The 18,190-nt window shown below is 34.5% G+C and overlaps 1 protein-coding gene and 1 long non-coding RNA gene across 2 annotated transcripts; both read left to right on the forward strand.

Annotated features, from left to right (window-relative positions):
* Positions 1-1,698: 1,698 nt before the first annotated feature.
* LOC123673580 lies at positions 1,699-10,577 on the forward strand. The gene is made up of 3 exons (XM_045608161.1): positions 1,699-1,842; positions 9,310-9,420; positions 9,651-10,577. The coding sequence occupies exons 1-3, from the start codon at positions 1,825-1,827 to the stop codon at positions 9,783-9,785; spliced, it is 264 nt and encodes an 87-aa protein (XP_045464117.1). The 5' UTR covers positions 1,699-1,824; the 3' UTR covers positions 9,786-10,577.
* A 1,520-nt stretch (positions 10,578-12,097) lies between these two features.
* On the forward strand, positions 12,098-17,541 carry LOC123673136. The gene is made up of 2 exons (XR_006746435.1): positions 12,098-12,193; positions 17,164-17,541. It is a non-coding gene; the product is annotated as an uncharacterized LOC123673136 (long non-coding RNA).
* The last annotated feature ends 649 nt before the right edge of the window (positions 17,542-18,190 follow it).

Consider the following 18,190-nt stretch of genomic DNA (forward strand, 5'->3'; position numbering starts at 1 on the left):
CTTTTCAGTCTTTTGGAGTATACGTTGAGTTTTTGTTTCAGTGTATCCAAAATTTGTTGAGCATTTTCGTTGTTTGGATCATAGTTTGTATTTTGCCGGTCACGATCCATGATTTTATTCACTATTTTTAGAAGTTTTACTTACGGTGAACCTTTTACAAATTGTGCAGGCCTCCTTATATCTTGTCGAACGCTATTTACTTTTTTGGCAATATGGATTATTATATTGTTTTTTCGGGGTTTATTTTTAGTTTTTGAATTCACACCCAGCACGGTTGCTGTTGAAAATGCTGCACAGTAGATGATATGGTGCAATGATCCGAGATTCTGGCCATCAGGAAGAAATTTATGTAAAGGGTGTTTTTTTTAGAGCTATAGAATTTTAAATTGCGATAAAACAACGATAGATTATTCGATTGACATGAATTTTATTTATCCGCAAGATAATCTTGTGGCATTACATTTCAAATATGATTTCTGGCATATGACCGCTACGGCTGGCTCGGATGTAGTCCAATCTGGACGTCCAATTTTCGATGACTTTTTCCAACATTTGTGGCCGTATATCGGCAATAACACGGCGAATCTTGTCTTCCAAATGGTCAAGGGTTTTTGGCTTATCCGCATAGACCAATGACTTTACATAGCCCCACAGAAAGTAGTCTAGCGGTGTTAAATCACAAGATCTTGGAGGCCAATTCACAGGTCCAAAACGTGAAATTAGGGGGTCACCAAACGTGTCTTTCAATAAATCGATTGTGGCACGAGCTGTGTGACATGTTACGCCGTCTTGTTGGAACCACAGCTCCTGGACATCATGGTTGTTCAATTCAGGAATGATATGGTTAGTAATCATGGCTCTATACCGATCACCATTGACTGTAACGTTCTGGTCATCATCGTTCTTGAAGAAGTACGGGCCAATGATTCCACCAGCCCATAAAGCGCACCAGTCAGTTTTTCTGGATGTAACGGTGTTTCGACATACACTTGAGGATTAGCTTCTCTCCAAATACGGCAGTTTTGTTTTTTGACGTAGCCATTGAACTAGAAGTGCGCTCCATCGCTAAACAAAATTATATACCCCGAAAAAAAACACCCTTTATAAGAGGGAATAGTGAAGCATTGAATGAAGAACCTAATCCCTGATATGCCTAGGTGATAAATATTTCCTTATTCATTAACTTCAGTTTTCAATTCAAAAATAAATCATATTAAACAATTATTTCAGTTTGACCTACAACGATAAATATCTATTTGACCTACTTTTTGAGATGGGTCATCACAAGTATATTTTCATGACATATATTCCTTATTTCATTCAAGGCTAACAAAACTCGGAAATAGATTCAGGATAACAATTGGGTATCCACCACGTGAATCACAGACAAGTAAATACGGAATACGATACAAACTGAGATAAGTATCCAAAGAGTCAAAACAATTGAAAAAAGGAACATTTCAGTTTTTCGTGTTAGTTATAGATTTGGAATAAAAATCATTGGAGTAAAGTATGATAGCAACTGAACTAACCCAAAGCATTAGATACACCTTTGGTGGAAAAAACCGCTAACTATCTTATTCGAGAATAAATTACATTTTTTCGCAGATTAGATGGAATGTGTAGAATTTTGGAGTACTTCCTTTAACAGGGAGCGTGATCGAATTATCGAATTTGCTGGACTTGGGACCTGAGAGAAATTTAGTATAAATCAGAAGGATTTCCAAGTCTCAGTAGTATTTTGATATCGTTTGCGTACTCCGAGGACGGTGGTAGTTGTATCCGAACAATATATCTACGCTCGTTTTGTTTTCACAAGTCAGAATGCCTTTGTTGATTAAGGTAAGTGGACATTTGAAAGATATTTTGTGCGGAATGATTCAGATTCAGAAAGAATCCTATCAACAATGTAATATAATATTTCATCTTCATTTCTTTTTAATTCGAATCTGTCGGTTTATATAAACATAGAATATTCAATTCAATTCTTTGAAATGGCCTCAGAAAAGATATAGGTATATCAATGATAAACTTCATTCTTCAAGATTTTCAATAGAAAAAATATTTTGAAATGAGTTTGAATGAGATATAGGTACATATACAAGTAGTGTATCAATAAAAAAGTTATACGATGAATTTGAGTTTTTTGCTGAAATTTTCAAACGGCTACATATTTTGAACAAGGGAAATTTGTTTATTATTTGATTGAAAACATTTCTCTTTAGACAGGATATTGATTTCGAAATCCCATTATTTATCTAGAGAATTCCAAAATGACTACAAAACTCACCACGCTCAAAGTAATACACACATTGTCAAAAATCTTGGCCTCACCTATCAACTCTCAACTTGTTGAATGTAACACGAGACAATTTTTTGTGTGTGGAATCTTGATGATGTCACCACTTGAATGAAAACAATAAATCAGCAATATTCTTTGTTCGGAAGAATACAGGGGTATTCGAAGTTAATCAGTTTTCAGCGAATAACAAGAGTTGTAATATCGACAATATTAAAAAATGCAGGGACATTCAATTTCTCAGTTCGACCGGGCAAAAATAGTAATCCTAAATCCAGAAGCTTTGTCGAACCACCAGATTGTGCAAAGTTTCATTATTCCACGAACTTCAGTAAGGCGCATAGTGGCCCTTTTCCTGGAAACCAGCAGCATTGCCCGGAGACCGGTGCCTGGTCCACCCAGAGTAACATCTGCAAGGGAAAGACCATTATATCGCAAATTTTACTCGAAGGAATCGAACGGTATCTGCAACAGCCCTTTGAATTCATTTTTGAGGACCTATAGACGGGTAGTCTCAACCAGTACTATAAATTTAAGGACAAGAAAGCCTTTAAGAGTACCTCGGCTATCGCCTGGTCAAGGCAAACTAGGGGACCCAATTTTGCTCGGAAAGTTGGCCCCTTTCAAGGCAGCAATAATGTGCTGGGGGGTATAATGTTCGGTCGCCATACTCCTCTTATTATCGTTGAACGAACAATGACTGGTGCCATCTACGTAGAAAATCATTGAACCAATCATTGTTCCTCTGTGCAACGATTTTGGGGATAATTTCATTTATCAGGATGATAACGACCCACCACACCGCACACAAAGGGTTCAAAACATTCTTCAAGAGAACAATATCCAGAATATGAACCAGCCAGCAAACTCACCTGACATGAATCCAATTGAGAACGTATGGGAGAACTCAGAGAGAGCAATATCCAATCGCCAAAACCCACCTTCAACTTTTCATGAATTGAGCTTAGACCTTCAGAAGAATGGAACGATATGCCTGAAAATTTCAGTAACGACTTGATTTGTGGGATACCTGGGCGACACCGACACATATTTTCATTTAGCTAACCTTCATAAACATATGACGCTTCGGATGACAGTTTTGTTTGAAACATGTCCTGAAAAAACCCAGTATTATGTTTACTTTTGGTTTGATTGGAATTTTTGTGATTTCAACTCACTTCCATTCTTCACTTGGTTATTTCACAGATTATTTGATGTAGTAGTAATGCACAATTCGCCAAACTCAATTTTATTGTACAGCATAAACTGCCTAGTATATGATTTTATGATTTAAAAATTCAGGAATTGAATTCTTAAATTATAAGGATCGATAAAGTTCCGTATCCCAGTAATGAACCAGATTTCATGTGAATTACTTTAACTTTGTATATCGACAATTGAGATGCAACCAATTGAGACTGTTCCATTTCCAAATCTTCTTTTAGTTCTGATTGTTGTCTTGATATTGATGAGGGAGTAGATGATATATATTATAGAGTCATATGTCCCTAACTCTGAAAATGTATGGTGCGTACAAGTCTATACAGGCCTAATTTGGCAAATGGTTCTTCTCAGAACCAAAAAATCGATCCTTCTCAGGACCACCACCCTAAAGACCCCAGAAAAGTCGGTAACAACTTACCGCACAGATAATGGAAACAGCCCACTCTCTAACTTCATTCAGTTCTATTTTCTATTTGCATTATGAAAATTTTAATTGAGTTCATCAGATTTATCAAATCTCACAAGACTCACACTGGCCTATAGTGTGAGTCTTTTACAAGATCAAAGCTTGTGCAAGAAGGGACCAATCTGATTTTATGAAGGCTCTGCTACTAAATCCCTACTTCCAGAATGGAATTGAAACTCAGAGCCATAAATGAAGTAATTGTGCCTAATCCATAATTTATTGATTTTCCTTTTTTTCTTAAGCAATTGTCCTGACTGGCTACATCGTATTTTCCATTTATTAACGGTTATAATTAGTTGTCTACTCTTTTTTTGTTTGATCTTCCGGCTGGTCTTCTACCACAGGATTTGTTGTTTTCACATATACCGACCAATACGCAAGGATTCATTTTGATGTTCTACTACATTCTTATTCCTTTTTCCCCATTTGGTTTCATTCAGCTTCATTTATTGATTTCTTGACAAAGACATTATCCAACAAAATTTCGAAAACAGAAAACCACGATCATGCTAAATAGTAGCAATCAGATTTTGATAATGATCCCATTGAAACTTTACCCAAAACATTGGACAAAAGTGACAAAATTCGTATGAAATATTCTGAAATCAATGTATTATACTTTAGATCGAAGCTCCTTTAGTTTCTGCAGATTATTGAAAATGCATTTGTTTTGTTCAATATTTTTCAAATCAATTGGATAAAAAAAATCGCCAATAACAACTAATTACAACTATGTTTTAAGAATTATATAATTCAAAACTGCTGCACGAATACGACCAATTTATCTTATTATTGCGTCTTCATAACATAATGAAAGATCTTGTAAATTGAAGATTTAAGGGGCGACTTTCTAGTCTATTGTGCTCCATCAGAGCTGTTCTTGTCATTAGCTGTCATAGTCTACAGCTCGCCCTCCAGTTTCAGAGTTCTAATGAACTCAAATATCTGATGGGATGGCTTCAAAGAGGTTACTTCCTCAATTCCACAAGTCTATCGTCCAAAGCATTTTTTGCGTTGGCTAGCGATGGCGAGGCATTCCGTCACCAGGTGATCTGGAGTTTCTTCCTCCTCCCCTCATAATCTGCACTCGGCAACACCCATTCTATTGAGGTGCTTCCTGAGGTGGCAATGCCCTGCAAGGAATCCAATGAGGAGTTATAACATATTTTTGCTAATATCCAGATACTTCGTAGTAACAAAGTTTCTAACAAACTTTTGGGAATGATCCAATCCAGGAAGCTCTTTCTTGTAGGTATACTTACCTATACCACAGAAATGTTCTGGGACAATGGATGAAGTTAGTGCTTCTTTCTAGCCTTTTCATTTTCTTCAATTCCGAAGTAATCAGGAACTCAGACTGAACAGACCTTGTTATTCTTGTCTATTCCGTTGAGTTTTCTTCAGCACTCCAATACCATCTTAATGGGATGATGGTATGCCACACTAGGCCACTTAGTCTTAGACACTTATTTGGTGCCAGCTTCAAATACTCCTGCGGCAGTACCAGCCAAGGTTTTAGAACCAATGTTTTGATTTTCTAAGGCATGTCAGACTATTGCCCCAGTTATTGAAGGTCACATAATCATCACGTACATCTATCGCAGTATTTTTGGCCAAACTCATGTCATCAAGGCCTTCAGTGCTTTGTTAGCAGTAATTCCCAGATATTTGACTTGATGTCTCCTTTTAGACTATTTAGAGAGAGGGGGATTTGATAGTTTGAGTTTCGTTTTTAGAGTAAATGGGATTACTATGGTCTTGGTTGGGTTAATGTTTATTTCTCAATAATTCTTAGGCCCTTCTACATCAAATTACTTTCGAATTTTCCACTAACTTTTAGGACTGTATCGTCAGCTTAGCCTACACAATTGAAGCCATGCTCTGTAAGCCTGTGGAGTAACTCATCTACTACAAGACTCCCTAGAAGGAGATATTTTATTCTCCTCTTGGTGTCTTTAACGAGTGGTTTAACAGAGGTTGTTTGACCACCCACCTCACACCTGTGTCTCAGCTTTCATTTTTCATTTCAACATCTCCTATAACCATTTTATATGGGTTTTGTGCTTTTTAACTGACTCATGTGTTGTGTTGTTAAAGGACCCATATATGTCTAGGAAGTCATTGCGATTTATTTATTATTCAGAGTATTTTGGATGACTTCGGTCAGCTGATACAGAGTGATATCTGTTGATCGGCCTACATTATATAAATACAACAGAACGAATCAAGGCACTTCATTATTATTATTACTTATTACAATTTTTTTCGGGTTGACTGGTGTTTCTTCAAATGTATAAACTATATAACAGTTTTTCTCCAAATGTTGCAATTCGGCTCATTACCATAGTCATATATGCAGAATGAAATTCATCTCTGAACATAATGGTAAAATGAAAAGAAGGATTTTTTGCTGGATCACGAAAAAGCACACAAAATAACTTCGACAGTGATAATCATATCATTGGACTTCAATTATTGAGTCTTTCGAATTTTGTATCGTTGCAAACCTTAAAAAATTATTTTCAAGAATTCTTCAAAAGTATCTCTGACACATTTTGGGTATTTTGAAAACATTGTTTTTCAATGTTGTCTATTCTCATAACTTTTCCTTTAATTTTTGAATTTTTACATTTCAAATTGTTTATTTAGTCGATAATGAAAGACTATATCCTGCAGGTTAATAAAATATCTAAGATCAAAAAAGATTTTTTAGCGCATTCGATCATTTAATTTGACGCATTTTACATCCGTACTTCAAATAGAAGTGATCCAATTCTCTGGCAGGTAAAATCAGATAATTAAACAAAAACGTGATTTCCTGGTCCCTATATCGAGAAGTTCATTAGAATCAATATAAAATGAAAGAGCAAATGGTGGGTAATAAAATTGTATTCGCTAATCAGAGCTTAATTGAATATTGAGTGGAAATACATAATATCCAATAAAATCAATAGAAATGAAATGTTTATCTATGATATAACTTCGCACTTTTGAATTCTCTGAGAAAATATCTTAATTGAACCTAATTAATTGTGAATTAAAGTGATATGCGGAATAAATGGGATAATTTATTGAGCACTAGTCTGATAATATTATTAAACATAGCCAATAAATAAGTTCGAAAGGCAAAGATCAGTTGGAGGAGGATACTACTTATGAGTTATTTCAGCCTATCATTGATAGAGGAATATATTAGTGAAATATTTTATGGAAATCTACACATTGTTTAAATTAAAAATTCTTCTGAATATTAGCTAATGATATACAAATTCAACTTCTTAATTTTAATATTATCTAATTTCACAGAAATTTCACTTCCTAGTATCAAAACAAGCAAATTTTTGTTGCAGCCTAATCTTGCTTCAAAATAGTTGTTGCCGATGTAATGTTATGACATATAAAAATTGTTTCATTCAACGAAAGATGACAGAATGTTTTCAATGATGAATGTCATACCCAAATGTTTACAATATTTGAATAAGTTTTTTTATGTTACACAAACCTTTCCATTAATACACTGCGCAAAAAAATTAACGCACATTCTGAAAATCTCAATTTTAATGATAGTTAACTCTACATTGACTTTATAACTTATTTTTTATGTTCTCTCGGAAAGGTTTTGAACGAAACAAGACACATTAAATGGAAGAAAAATTCAGGATTTCACCGAATCTTATGTGAATGAAGAGAACTAAACAATTTTCAAAATACTGGAATGCTGATAAGTGATTTAATACTTGGTATTTCCACCCCTTGCGTTAATTACAGCTCGGCAACGACGGTTCATACTCAAAATGAGTGATCTTAAAATGTTCTGATCTAATCCTTCCCAGATTTCTCTGAGTTGGATTCCTAAGTCATTGAGAGTAGCTGGATGATTTTCTGAACTTCTCAGCCTTCTATTGAGGTTGTCCCAAACCTGCTCAATCAGATTGAGATCTGGACTTCTTGCTGGCCATTCCATTCGAGAGACTTCAACCTCTTCAAGGTACTCCTGATGGGGTCTGGCATTATCGTCCATAAAAATGAAATTTTCACCAATGTATGGGGCAAATGGCACTATATGCTCTTCAAGAATGTTCCTTATATACCTATCAGCATTCATAGCTCCATATCAACGACCACTAGGTCTGTGCGAGCAGTCAAAGATATTCCACCCCATACCATAATCGATCCTCCCCCGAAACCAGTAGTATTCAGGAAATTGCACTGAGCATATCTTTCATGTGGACGTCTGTCTACAAGGGAACGTCGATCACAATGGTAGAGGCAGAATCTAGACTCATCTGTGAAGAGAACTCTTTCCTATTCAGCCTCTTCCCAATGGATATGCTCTCTCGCAAAATCCAAATGCGCCCTTCGATGGGCTGGGGTAAGAGCTGGGCCTCTTGCCGCGACACGAGGCCTTAAATCATATTCTCTGAGGCGATTTCTTATTGTCTGAGTGCTAATTTGCATGAGCTTGCTCGAGTTGATTTTGAAGGAGGCGAGCGGTTGCAAACCGTTGTCTCAACGAAGAAACTCTCAAGTAACGTTCTTGAAAGGCAGTTGTTACCCGTGGTCTACCCTGTCCTGGTCTTCGGACATTCATACTTGTCTCCCTGAATCGCTGCAACATTCTGGACACACTTGTATGGGAAACTCCAAACCTTTCTGCAATTCTTGTGTATGTCCACCCTTCTTCTCGCAAAACTACCGCTTGGGCACATTCCTCTTGAGTCAAATTGCGTGTTTCGCGTTGCATAGCGATCGAGTGTAGAAAATCAAACGAAAGAAAAACTATTGATCACTAGAATTGATCGAGAACAACTGATTTCAGAATTCAAAATCTGATAATATCATTTTTTTTTATTCCTGCTGGGAAAAAACATCTGTATTGAAGAAAAACGTTGAAAGTGGATAAAATATGCATGCATAATTCTGATAAAAATAATTATCATTGATCATTGATTAACACCTTCAGTTGTAGAATAAAATTGAGATTTCCATAATGTGCGTTAATTTTTTTGCGCAGTGTATAATAATGAATGACACTATATTTGACATATTTCATGAGTACTTCTTCTTTGAGGAAGGCAAAAATATTCATGCACTTTTTTCTCATTCAAAAAAGTACTTTTTTCTCATTTTATTGAAGAAATGAAAACGAAATAAATTAATGAAAATGGAATTCATTTGCGATTAATATATTACAAGTAAATGAAAGGGTTAATCTTCACAAAATCATAAGATTTGTAGATGGGTTTGCAGAGACGAATAAAAGTGTATGAATGTAGCATACAAATAAGACACATATTTGAAATAGCTTATTTTGTTGCAGATTGCGTTCATTGTTGCCTTCCTCATGCTCGCTTCATTATATGAAGTGGTAGCAAGACCAGGAATTCTTGAAGAATACTGGAACTCAGAGGACAAATGTAAAAGTGGAGTGGTAAGTTTCTAGAAATTCTTCCATATTGATAAGGAATGGAAATTTACCAACAAAATAATTTTTGAGCGATAAAAGTTGGTATCAATATTTTGTTTGTCAAGATTCAATATATAGTATCCTGTATTTATACCTAATGTTACAATTGTTATTCAAAAAATTCTATAAAAGTTAGTTAATTTCAAATAGTCACACTTCTCCAAATTCTACAAACTATGATGTTTTTTTTGCAGGACGAGGTAATAGAAACATGCCAGATTTGTGCAAAACAAACAAAATCTAATATTGTATACCCGATGTGCTGTGTTAACGAAGAGGATGTCTTCAACTGGTGCTCTAAGTTCATCAACTTTGGTCAACATGTATAGCTATGGAAAAATCTAATGCAGTTTATCTCGAAATACTCATCATGTATACAGATACGAAGAAAATTCCTCTAAGTTAGGAATATTTGAATGTTGAAATGAAGGATGCTTTCAACTCCTTGCTGACCGCTGATGATTTCGGCTGTCTGTGGAGTACAACTTATAAAAAAAGTGTACAATTTTGTCGAATATTGAAAATCTTTATATTCTATTTCTCTGAAATTTTAATTGGAATCTATGCTCTGTAATTGGGTCATTGGATTTATATCATTCATATTCCAAAACTTCTATTAACTTCCCATGAAATTGAAAAGAACAATTTGTTGAGTAAAATCCTGAAAAAAGTTAGGGGTTGTATCCGCAAAATTATCTAAATTCATTCTCATTCATTCAAAAATATGTACAGCAATTGCTTTCTTACGTTGATTTCGGCAAATCCGCATATATTTATTAGTAACCAGGCTTTTGATGACATTTTTATAAAAAATGTGTATGTATATCAATGCAATTAGTCTTATTTATATATCTTATATAAATCGAGAGGGTGTAGGTATTAATTTGAGTCATTGTGATATTTAATTTATTTACAAATAGCTATATTCTATGTGAGAGTTTTATAGAGATAATATTCAACTTAACTATAATTTGTTTTATGTTTTAATGAAAATTTCATTTGATAAAACTCTCTGATTATATACGCGGCTGTGAGAGTGTTTTACGGAAATTTATATTATATTATTTCGTATGAACATGTGTTAAAAATTTAAATGTGTGAAAATATAAGATAATTCATGACATGTCAACATTTTTTCTATCCTGCTTATGATATAGAATTTCAAAATAAAATTTTGAATTTCATCTTCAAAACATCGATATGAGGGGAGAAAAAGGGGTTGATTAATCAAAAATAGAAAAAATTCACATTGATAACATAGGCAAATCTGTGAAATAAAATAAAAAATATACTCCATGGAGTTCCAGTTCAAAACGAATCCAAATGTTATGCTTATTCTCTCTCTCAACCTTACTTTCTATTTTTTATCATCGTATCCACTAATATACAGGGTGTCCCGTAAAGACCACGTCAAACCAAAGGAGAATGTAGATCAAAGGATAACCCACATGCTATAACAAAATTCCCATTATACAAGTCTTACCGTTTTCGAGATATTTCTTTTTTTGAAAATAATGAATTTTTGCCCCTTTCAATAGTTTTGCCCTTACGGTTGGTACCATTTTACATCTTTCTGGTTAATTTTTTCAGTAAAATATTGTTGAAGAATGATTATAACGTTTACATTAAAAACATCCTCCGAAAATTTCAAAGGGGGCTATGAGAAATATTTTTATTGTAAATTTTGGTAGTGGATTATTTTATTCATGAAGTTTAGCCCATCGTAGTGGAAAAAAATGTACCGAGCTACTGCTGCACATTACACCAATAAATTGTCTATTTTATAGTGATTTCAAAGAGGTATCACACAAGTCATTTGTTATTCAAAAAAAAAAAGATATGGCTGTTTTTATCCAAATGGGTACGTTTGATATAATGAGAAATAAGAAAATGGTTTTCAATTCGAACAACTCTGCAAATAACTTTTACCGAATTCCAATATTAAGAATTCATTTTTTTCTTTTGTATTTTATGACTTATTACTGAAATTCGATTTTTTTCATTTTGTTGTTGTTTCATTATCAAATGAGTTTATTGCAGCTCCTGAACTCCTAAATGATTTTTCAGGACAAATTATCTTCATGTTCAATCACGAGATCTCTCAGTCCTGTTTATGTGAATAAATCAAATTTTTCTAACTTTGTCCAACCTCAAAAATTCATAACTGAAGAATGTTAGATCTGACAACTTCGAGTAATACCGCATATTGAAGCTGAATTTATGTACTTTTTGAAAATATTAACAATTATTTTAAATTTGAAATAGAAAGTAATATTTTTAACCTAAACACTTTAAATGAGAAATAATGAGTCCGGTCCTGGAATATTGAAGTAATTAATATGTCTTTGTGTCAATTACATCCCAAGTTTCAATAAATTCCGCCGATAAATTTGGTTCTCGTGATTTCCATGAATATAAAATCTGACCCTGTAGCTTTCTGAGGAAAGCCAAAAATAAATTGTTTGTAGTCAATGCGTACTCACCTAGTCCTTTTATACCTTTGGTAAGAGTATGTACAGTTACCTTCGGGACACCCCGTATAAGTAGTTTTTATTACTCGGTGAAGTTTTTATTTAATTGCATTATAATGATCGATATATTGAGCTCCATATTGATTTATAATTGAACTGTCAAAACTGCATTTGATGGTACGATAAAGGTTATAACTGTTCATTTCTAATTATTGAATCGAAGATTCACATTATTTGCATTCTGGAAAAAAAAAATTGATTTCAGTGTGAGTATTTTTATTTCATTTCTTTCTTGAAGGTTGGTAAGTTTTCAATCAGAAAGAGAAACAATTCTCCGTTAAACAACCCCTCTTCTTCATGTTGAGGCTGTATTAGATTTTAGAATTTGATAGTAGGTATATATCAATATGTAAGTGCCGGGAATGTGTCATTCTATCAATTTATCAAGTGTGCTTACGGTTTTTTCAATGGATGAAAATATCGAACAAAAAATCTCTTTTAAATTTTTGATTGCAAATGAAATTCCGTTAGAATAAAAATGTTACATAAAAATGAAGTAAGTCAAGTCAGGTGCTTTTGGGCGCTCGATTCATGCGCTTATTTCATCTGGAGACTACGTAACTGAATACACATGGTCTTCGTTTTTTCTATGTTCTTATTAAATTTTTCATGAGCCTGATGATGCCGATACCGGCACAAAATTTCACGGAAGGCTTGAAACTGTTATTTATTACGTACAGGTAAAATTACACATGTTTCATATGTTTTTGAGTTTCAATCGCTGTTCCTTGATAATAATAAATGTTTTCTTTTTATTTTATTTCAACATTTCCGGAGAAAGTAATGGGTGTTTTTTTTCGAGGTATATAACTTTAAGTTGGCATTGCTGTTCAAGATGACGACCGATTTAACAGCTGTCAAGTGATTTATTCTCAGTTTGGTTTGGCCATTCATCATAAATAGACTCACGCCTGAACAATGCTTGCAAATAGTGCAATTTTATTTCGAAAATACTAGTTTTGTGCGGAATACGTATCGCGCACTACGTCCATTTAATCGTCGACAAAATCGTTCATCAGAGCAGTTGAATGGCTACATCAACAAACAAAACTGCCGCATTTGGAGTGAAGCTAATCCTCAAGTGTATGTCGAAACACCGTTACATCCAGAAAAACTGACTGTTTGGTGCGCTTTATGGGCTGGTGGAATCATTGGTCCGTACTTCTTCAAAAACGATGGTGGCCAGAACGTTACAGTTCATGGTGATCGGTATAGAGTCATGATTACTAACTTTTCCATTCCTGAATTGAACAACCAAGATGTCCAGGAGCTGTGGTTCCAACAAGATGGCTCAACATGTCAGACAGCTCGTGCCACAATCGATTTATTGAAAGACACGTTTAGTGACCGCCTAATTTCACGTTTTGGGCCTGTGAATTGGCCTCCAAGATCTTGTGATTTAACACCGCTAGAATACTTTCTTTGGGGCTATGTAAAGTCATTGGTCTATGCGGATAAGCCACAAACCCTTGACCATTTGGAAGACAACATTCGCCGTGTTATTGCCGATATACGGCCACAAATGTTGGAAAAAGTCATCGAAAATTGGACGTCCAGATTGGACTACATCCGAGCCAGCCAGAAATCATATTTAAAATGTAATGCCACAAGATTATCTTGCGGATAAATAAAATTCATGTCAATCGAATAATCCATCGTTGTTTTATTGCAACTATAGCTCTTAAAAAAACACCCTTTATAATATCTTACAGGCTAGAATGAAAATCCGATGCGAGTGAATTATTTCGAAGGAGAGAAGAGGTGAGCCTTTGGAATCTCGAGCATCGGAAGAAGAAAGTCAGGTGAAGATTTTGAGTACTCGTTCATTCATGTGCCACCTATACATAAGAAAACTATTGATTCACGACTTTATAATTGAATTCTAAAACAAACAAAAAAAAGATGTAGGAAGTTAGTACTAAATAGGTACCTATTAGTTTCCATTATATTGATTTGAAGTTAGCGACCCATTCTAAAAAAGAATCTGAAACTGAATTGATAGCTTGGAAACCACCATGGAATAAATAAATTGGACAATTATTCACCAAGTGGTCAATGGTTTCTTCTACACCACACCCACATAGTGGGTTATCAATAGAATGCCATTTGAAGAGCGTACTATTACAACGATCATGACCAGTACTAAGTCGATTCAAAATACACTCAATTTCCCTAGGAAGATTGAAACATAGAACTTTTTCTGCAGGATCGACGCAAAGACTTTTGTTGAAGACATTTCAAGAACTCCATTCCGAACGCCAAATTTCCTTGTCGCTTTCATTAGATTGAAGGAAGGTATTAATCCATAAAGGTTTACGTGACTTTAATCTAGCAGTTCTAGAATCTGGGAGGTGAGATACAATTAGAGATAAGTTCGGGTAGAATTGAAATTTATCCCAAGATTTCTTGACTGCAACCTGTCAACGAATATGAGGAGGAAGTATATGTGATAGCACCGGTAACCAATGTAAAGGTGTCAATCTAATAGTTCCACTAATAATTCTAATAGAAACATTAAGCTGTGCATCAATTTTATGAACATGCGCACTATTGAACCAAACAGAACAACAGTATTCAGCAGCAGAAAAAACCAACGCCAAGGCTGCCGTACGAAGAGTCCTGGCATCAGCATCTCATGAAGATCCTGCTAATATTTGAAGAATATTTTTCCTCGACTTTAATTTTAAACGTAAATTTTCCAAGTGAACCTTGAAATTCAAAGAAGAATCAAGTTAACTCCAAGATATTTGGGAGTATAATTATGATTCAAGACGTAATTATTGAGAGTTACTCTCTATTTTCTGTATTTTTGTTGATTATTTGAATGAAAATAGGATACTTCTGTTTTATTTGGATTAGGGCAAAAGCGCAACTCAAGAAAATAATTTTCCAAAATGTTCAGATCTTCATTGAAAGTATTTTCAATAATTCCTAAATCAGAATGACGACACAAAAGAGCAATATCATCGGCATAAATTAATTTTTCAGATGAGGTAACAGGAATATCACACAAGTATAAATTGAAAAGTACGGGAGACAAAACCGATTCCTGGTAAATACTAGGAGTATAGTAGTAATAGTATAGTAAATACTGTACTAATTCGATATTCTTGAAATGGTTATTTTGAATATACAGGTAATATATCATGCCGATCGGATCTGAAATAAAGGAAATATTTATTATTTCTTTTCTTGTATACTTCTTCAACTTTCTATGGTTCTACATATGGAAATTTATGGTTGAGCAATAAATTTTGCAGGAAACTTGAAATTGTCTTTCAAAATGCTATTTTTCTTCTCGATCGAAACTTAAAGAATTAACAAAAATTGTATATTCACAATACCACTAATCGGAGTTTGCCCTTTAACTAACCTTACCTGACAACATCTGGATGAAACAACAGAATCGAACTTCATCGTTTCAGACCATTTCCAGTTCAAAATTCGAAAATCAGACATTGTGACGAAATAATAATTAGTTCGGAGAAAGAACTCTCAAAAGATTTCTCAATTCGAAACACCGTAAATTTGCATCTATATGGGAATTTCCATATCACCAAAGTTACTTCATTATTTCGGTCCAAACTTTTGACATTTCTCATAAAAAATTATCGTCGTAAAAATCATAATATTGTTGCCAATACTCCACGCAGTGGCCTTTTCGACGATATTTTAGTAGTAAAAATCGATGAGGACCGTTTCACCGACAACCGCATTGCTTGAGTCAAAGCTCGGCCCTCTGCCACTGCCACATACATAAAGGGTGTTTTTTAGAGCTATAGAACTTTAAATTGCAATAAAACAACGATGGATTATCCGATTGACATGAATTTTATTTATCCGCAAGATAATCTTGTGGCATTACATTTTTAATATGATTTCTGGCATATGACAGCCACGGCTGGCTCGGATGTAGTCCAATCTGGACGTCCAATTTTCGATGACTTTTTCCAACATTTGTGGCCGTATATCGGCAATAACACGGCGAATGTTGTCTTCCAAATGGTCAAGGGTTTGTGGCTTATCCGCATAGACCAATGACTATACATAGCCCCACAGAAAGTAGTCTAGCGGTGTTAAATCACAAGATCTTGGAGGACAATTCACAGGTCCAAAACGTGAAATTAGGCGGTCACCAAACGTGTCTTTCAATAAATCGATTGTGGCACGAGCTGTGTGACATGTTGCGCCGTCTTGTTGGAACCACAGCTCCTGGACATCATGATTGTTCAATTCAGGAATGAAAAAGTTAGTAATCATGGCTCTATACCGATCACCATTGACTGTAACGTTCTGGCCATTATCGTTTTTGAAGAGGTACGGACCAATGATTCCACCAGCCCATAAAGCGCACCAAACAGTCAGTTTTTCTGGATGTAACGGTGTTTCGACATACACTTGAGGATTAGCTTCACTCCAAATGCGGCAGTTTTGTTTGTTGACATAGCCATTTAACCAGAAGTTGAAATAAAATTGCACTATTTGCAAGCGTTGTTCAGGCGTGAGTCTATTCATGATGAATTGCCAATCCAAACTGAGAATAAATCACTTGACAGCTGTTAAATCGGTCGCCATCTTGATCAGTAATGCCAACTTAAAGTTATATACCTCGAAAAAAAAACACCTTTTACATTATTTACTATGCAAAGGGATTAGAGCTAATAAAGAAAGAAGTAGAATATGGATGCATGAAATCGTAGAGGAGATTCAATCGAAAGGACAATTTTCAAATTGGTTTTTTGAATTATGGAAGTCGAGGATTTTTTTTTTAAATATGAAAGGGGCAGTAGGCTCATTCAATTTTGAAGTAACGAAAACCGACCACCAAAACAACTGTGTTTATCTCTTCACAGCTTAAAAACAAGCAAATTGATTAACTGCCAGTCTTGGTAGAATGATAAGCCTTCATCCTTTTTTTATGCATTTTGAATAATCCTTTCATTATTCCTCCTCCTATTCATTCTTTCCACAATAATTTGATACCTTAAATTGAGTATTTCATTTTATTCGATGATAATTATTTTAAACAACTGTAAACAGCTATTATAAATAACTCACAGTTTTTCCTAGAGTTTAAACAATCAATGTAATATTTGAATAAACTCTATTCTATTCTATTCTATTCTAATTCTTTCCAATGATTTAGTATTATTAACTTCGAACCTTTTCCTTTCAGATGATTCTCGTTGTTTACTTCCTCATAGTAGCCACAATTTTCTCAGTCAATGCTTACTACGATGGTGATCTTGTGACTAGATTGTATGATACAGGCGACCTTCATCCTGCAGACGAACACACTATGTGGCAGGTCAACCCCAAGCTCAGCAAAGATTATCGAGGTAATACTTTTCTAGCTCTCAAATTGATGAAAAAATTTGGGAGTGATGCAGTCAAACTCCAGATTAAAAAAATTCTTTATGGGCCAGATGACCAAGGAAGGGTGAAGGTATCTGGTGCTTTCGATTGGAATATATGAGTCCTATATGCAAATCAATACCTTTTCGAATTGTTAAATATTAATTGATTCAGAATTATACATTCATAATTTATTGTATGAAGAATGATATTTAAGATTTTGTTGATACTGATAATCGAATCTTTTCATTTGAAAAGGTCAGAATAGGCATGATGACAAGTGTTCAAAAAATATAATAATAATAATAATAAGGCCTTTATTTCTTTATAGAAATCTCAAGGGGAAGTTCACCCATCGGTGTTCTACCAATTAACCCTTGTTGATACATGAAAGAAAAAAAAAATTAAATACATACATACATTGTGTGCAATCCATCCAATAACATTGATAAAAAAAACAATAATAGAGCATAAAGAATTGAAAAAAAAAAATTTCCTTCTTTACCCTCTCGGAGATAGAAGGTGAGTTAGGAGGAACTGAGCAGGTATTCTCCGATTTTGTTCCTGAATCTGTGATCATTAAGTTGTTTCAATTCATAAGGTATAACATTGTACAATTTACAGATGTTGTATCTAAAACTTCTTTGAAATGTTGAGGTTCTATGATGAGGACATGTAAGCAAATTTCTATACCTGATATTAACATTGTGAAGATCAGCTCTGTATTGCAACTTATTGAAGAGATAAGGTGGTCTTCTCTTCACAACTATTTTATGAAAAGTACAGAGAGCATGATAGTTAAAACGAAGTCTCATAGGAAGCCAACTCAACTCTACCAGCTTATGAGA

The sequence above is a fragment of the Harmonia axyridis genome, chromosome 2, assembly GCF_914767665.1.
Source record: "Harmonia axyridis chromosome 2, icHarAxyr1.1, whole genome shotgun sequence".
Lineage (NCBI taxonomy): Eukaryota > Metazoa > Arthropoda > Insecta > Coleoptera > Coccinellidae > Harmonia > Harmonia axyridis.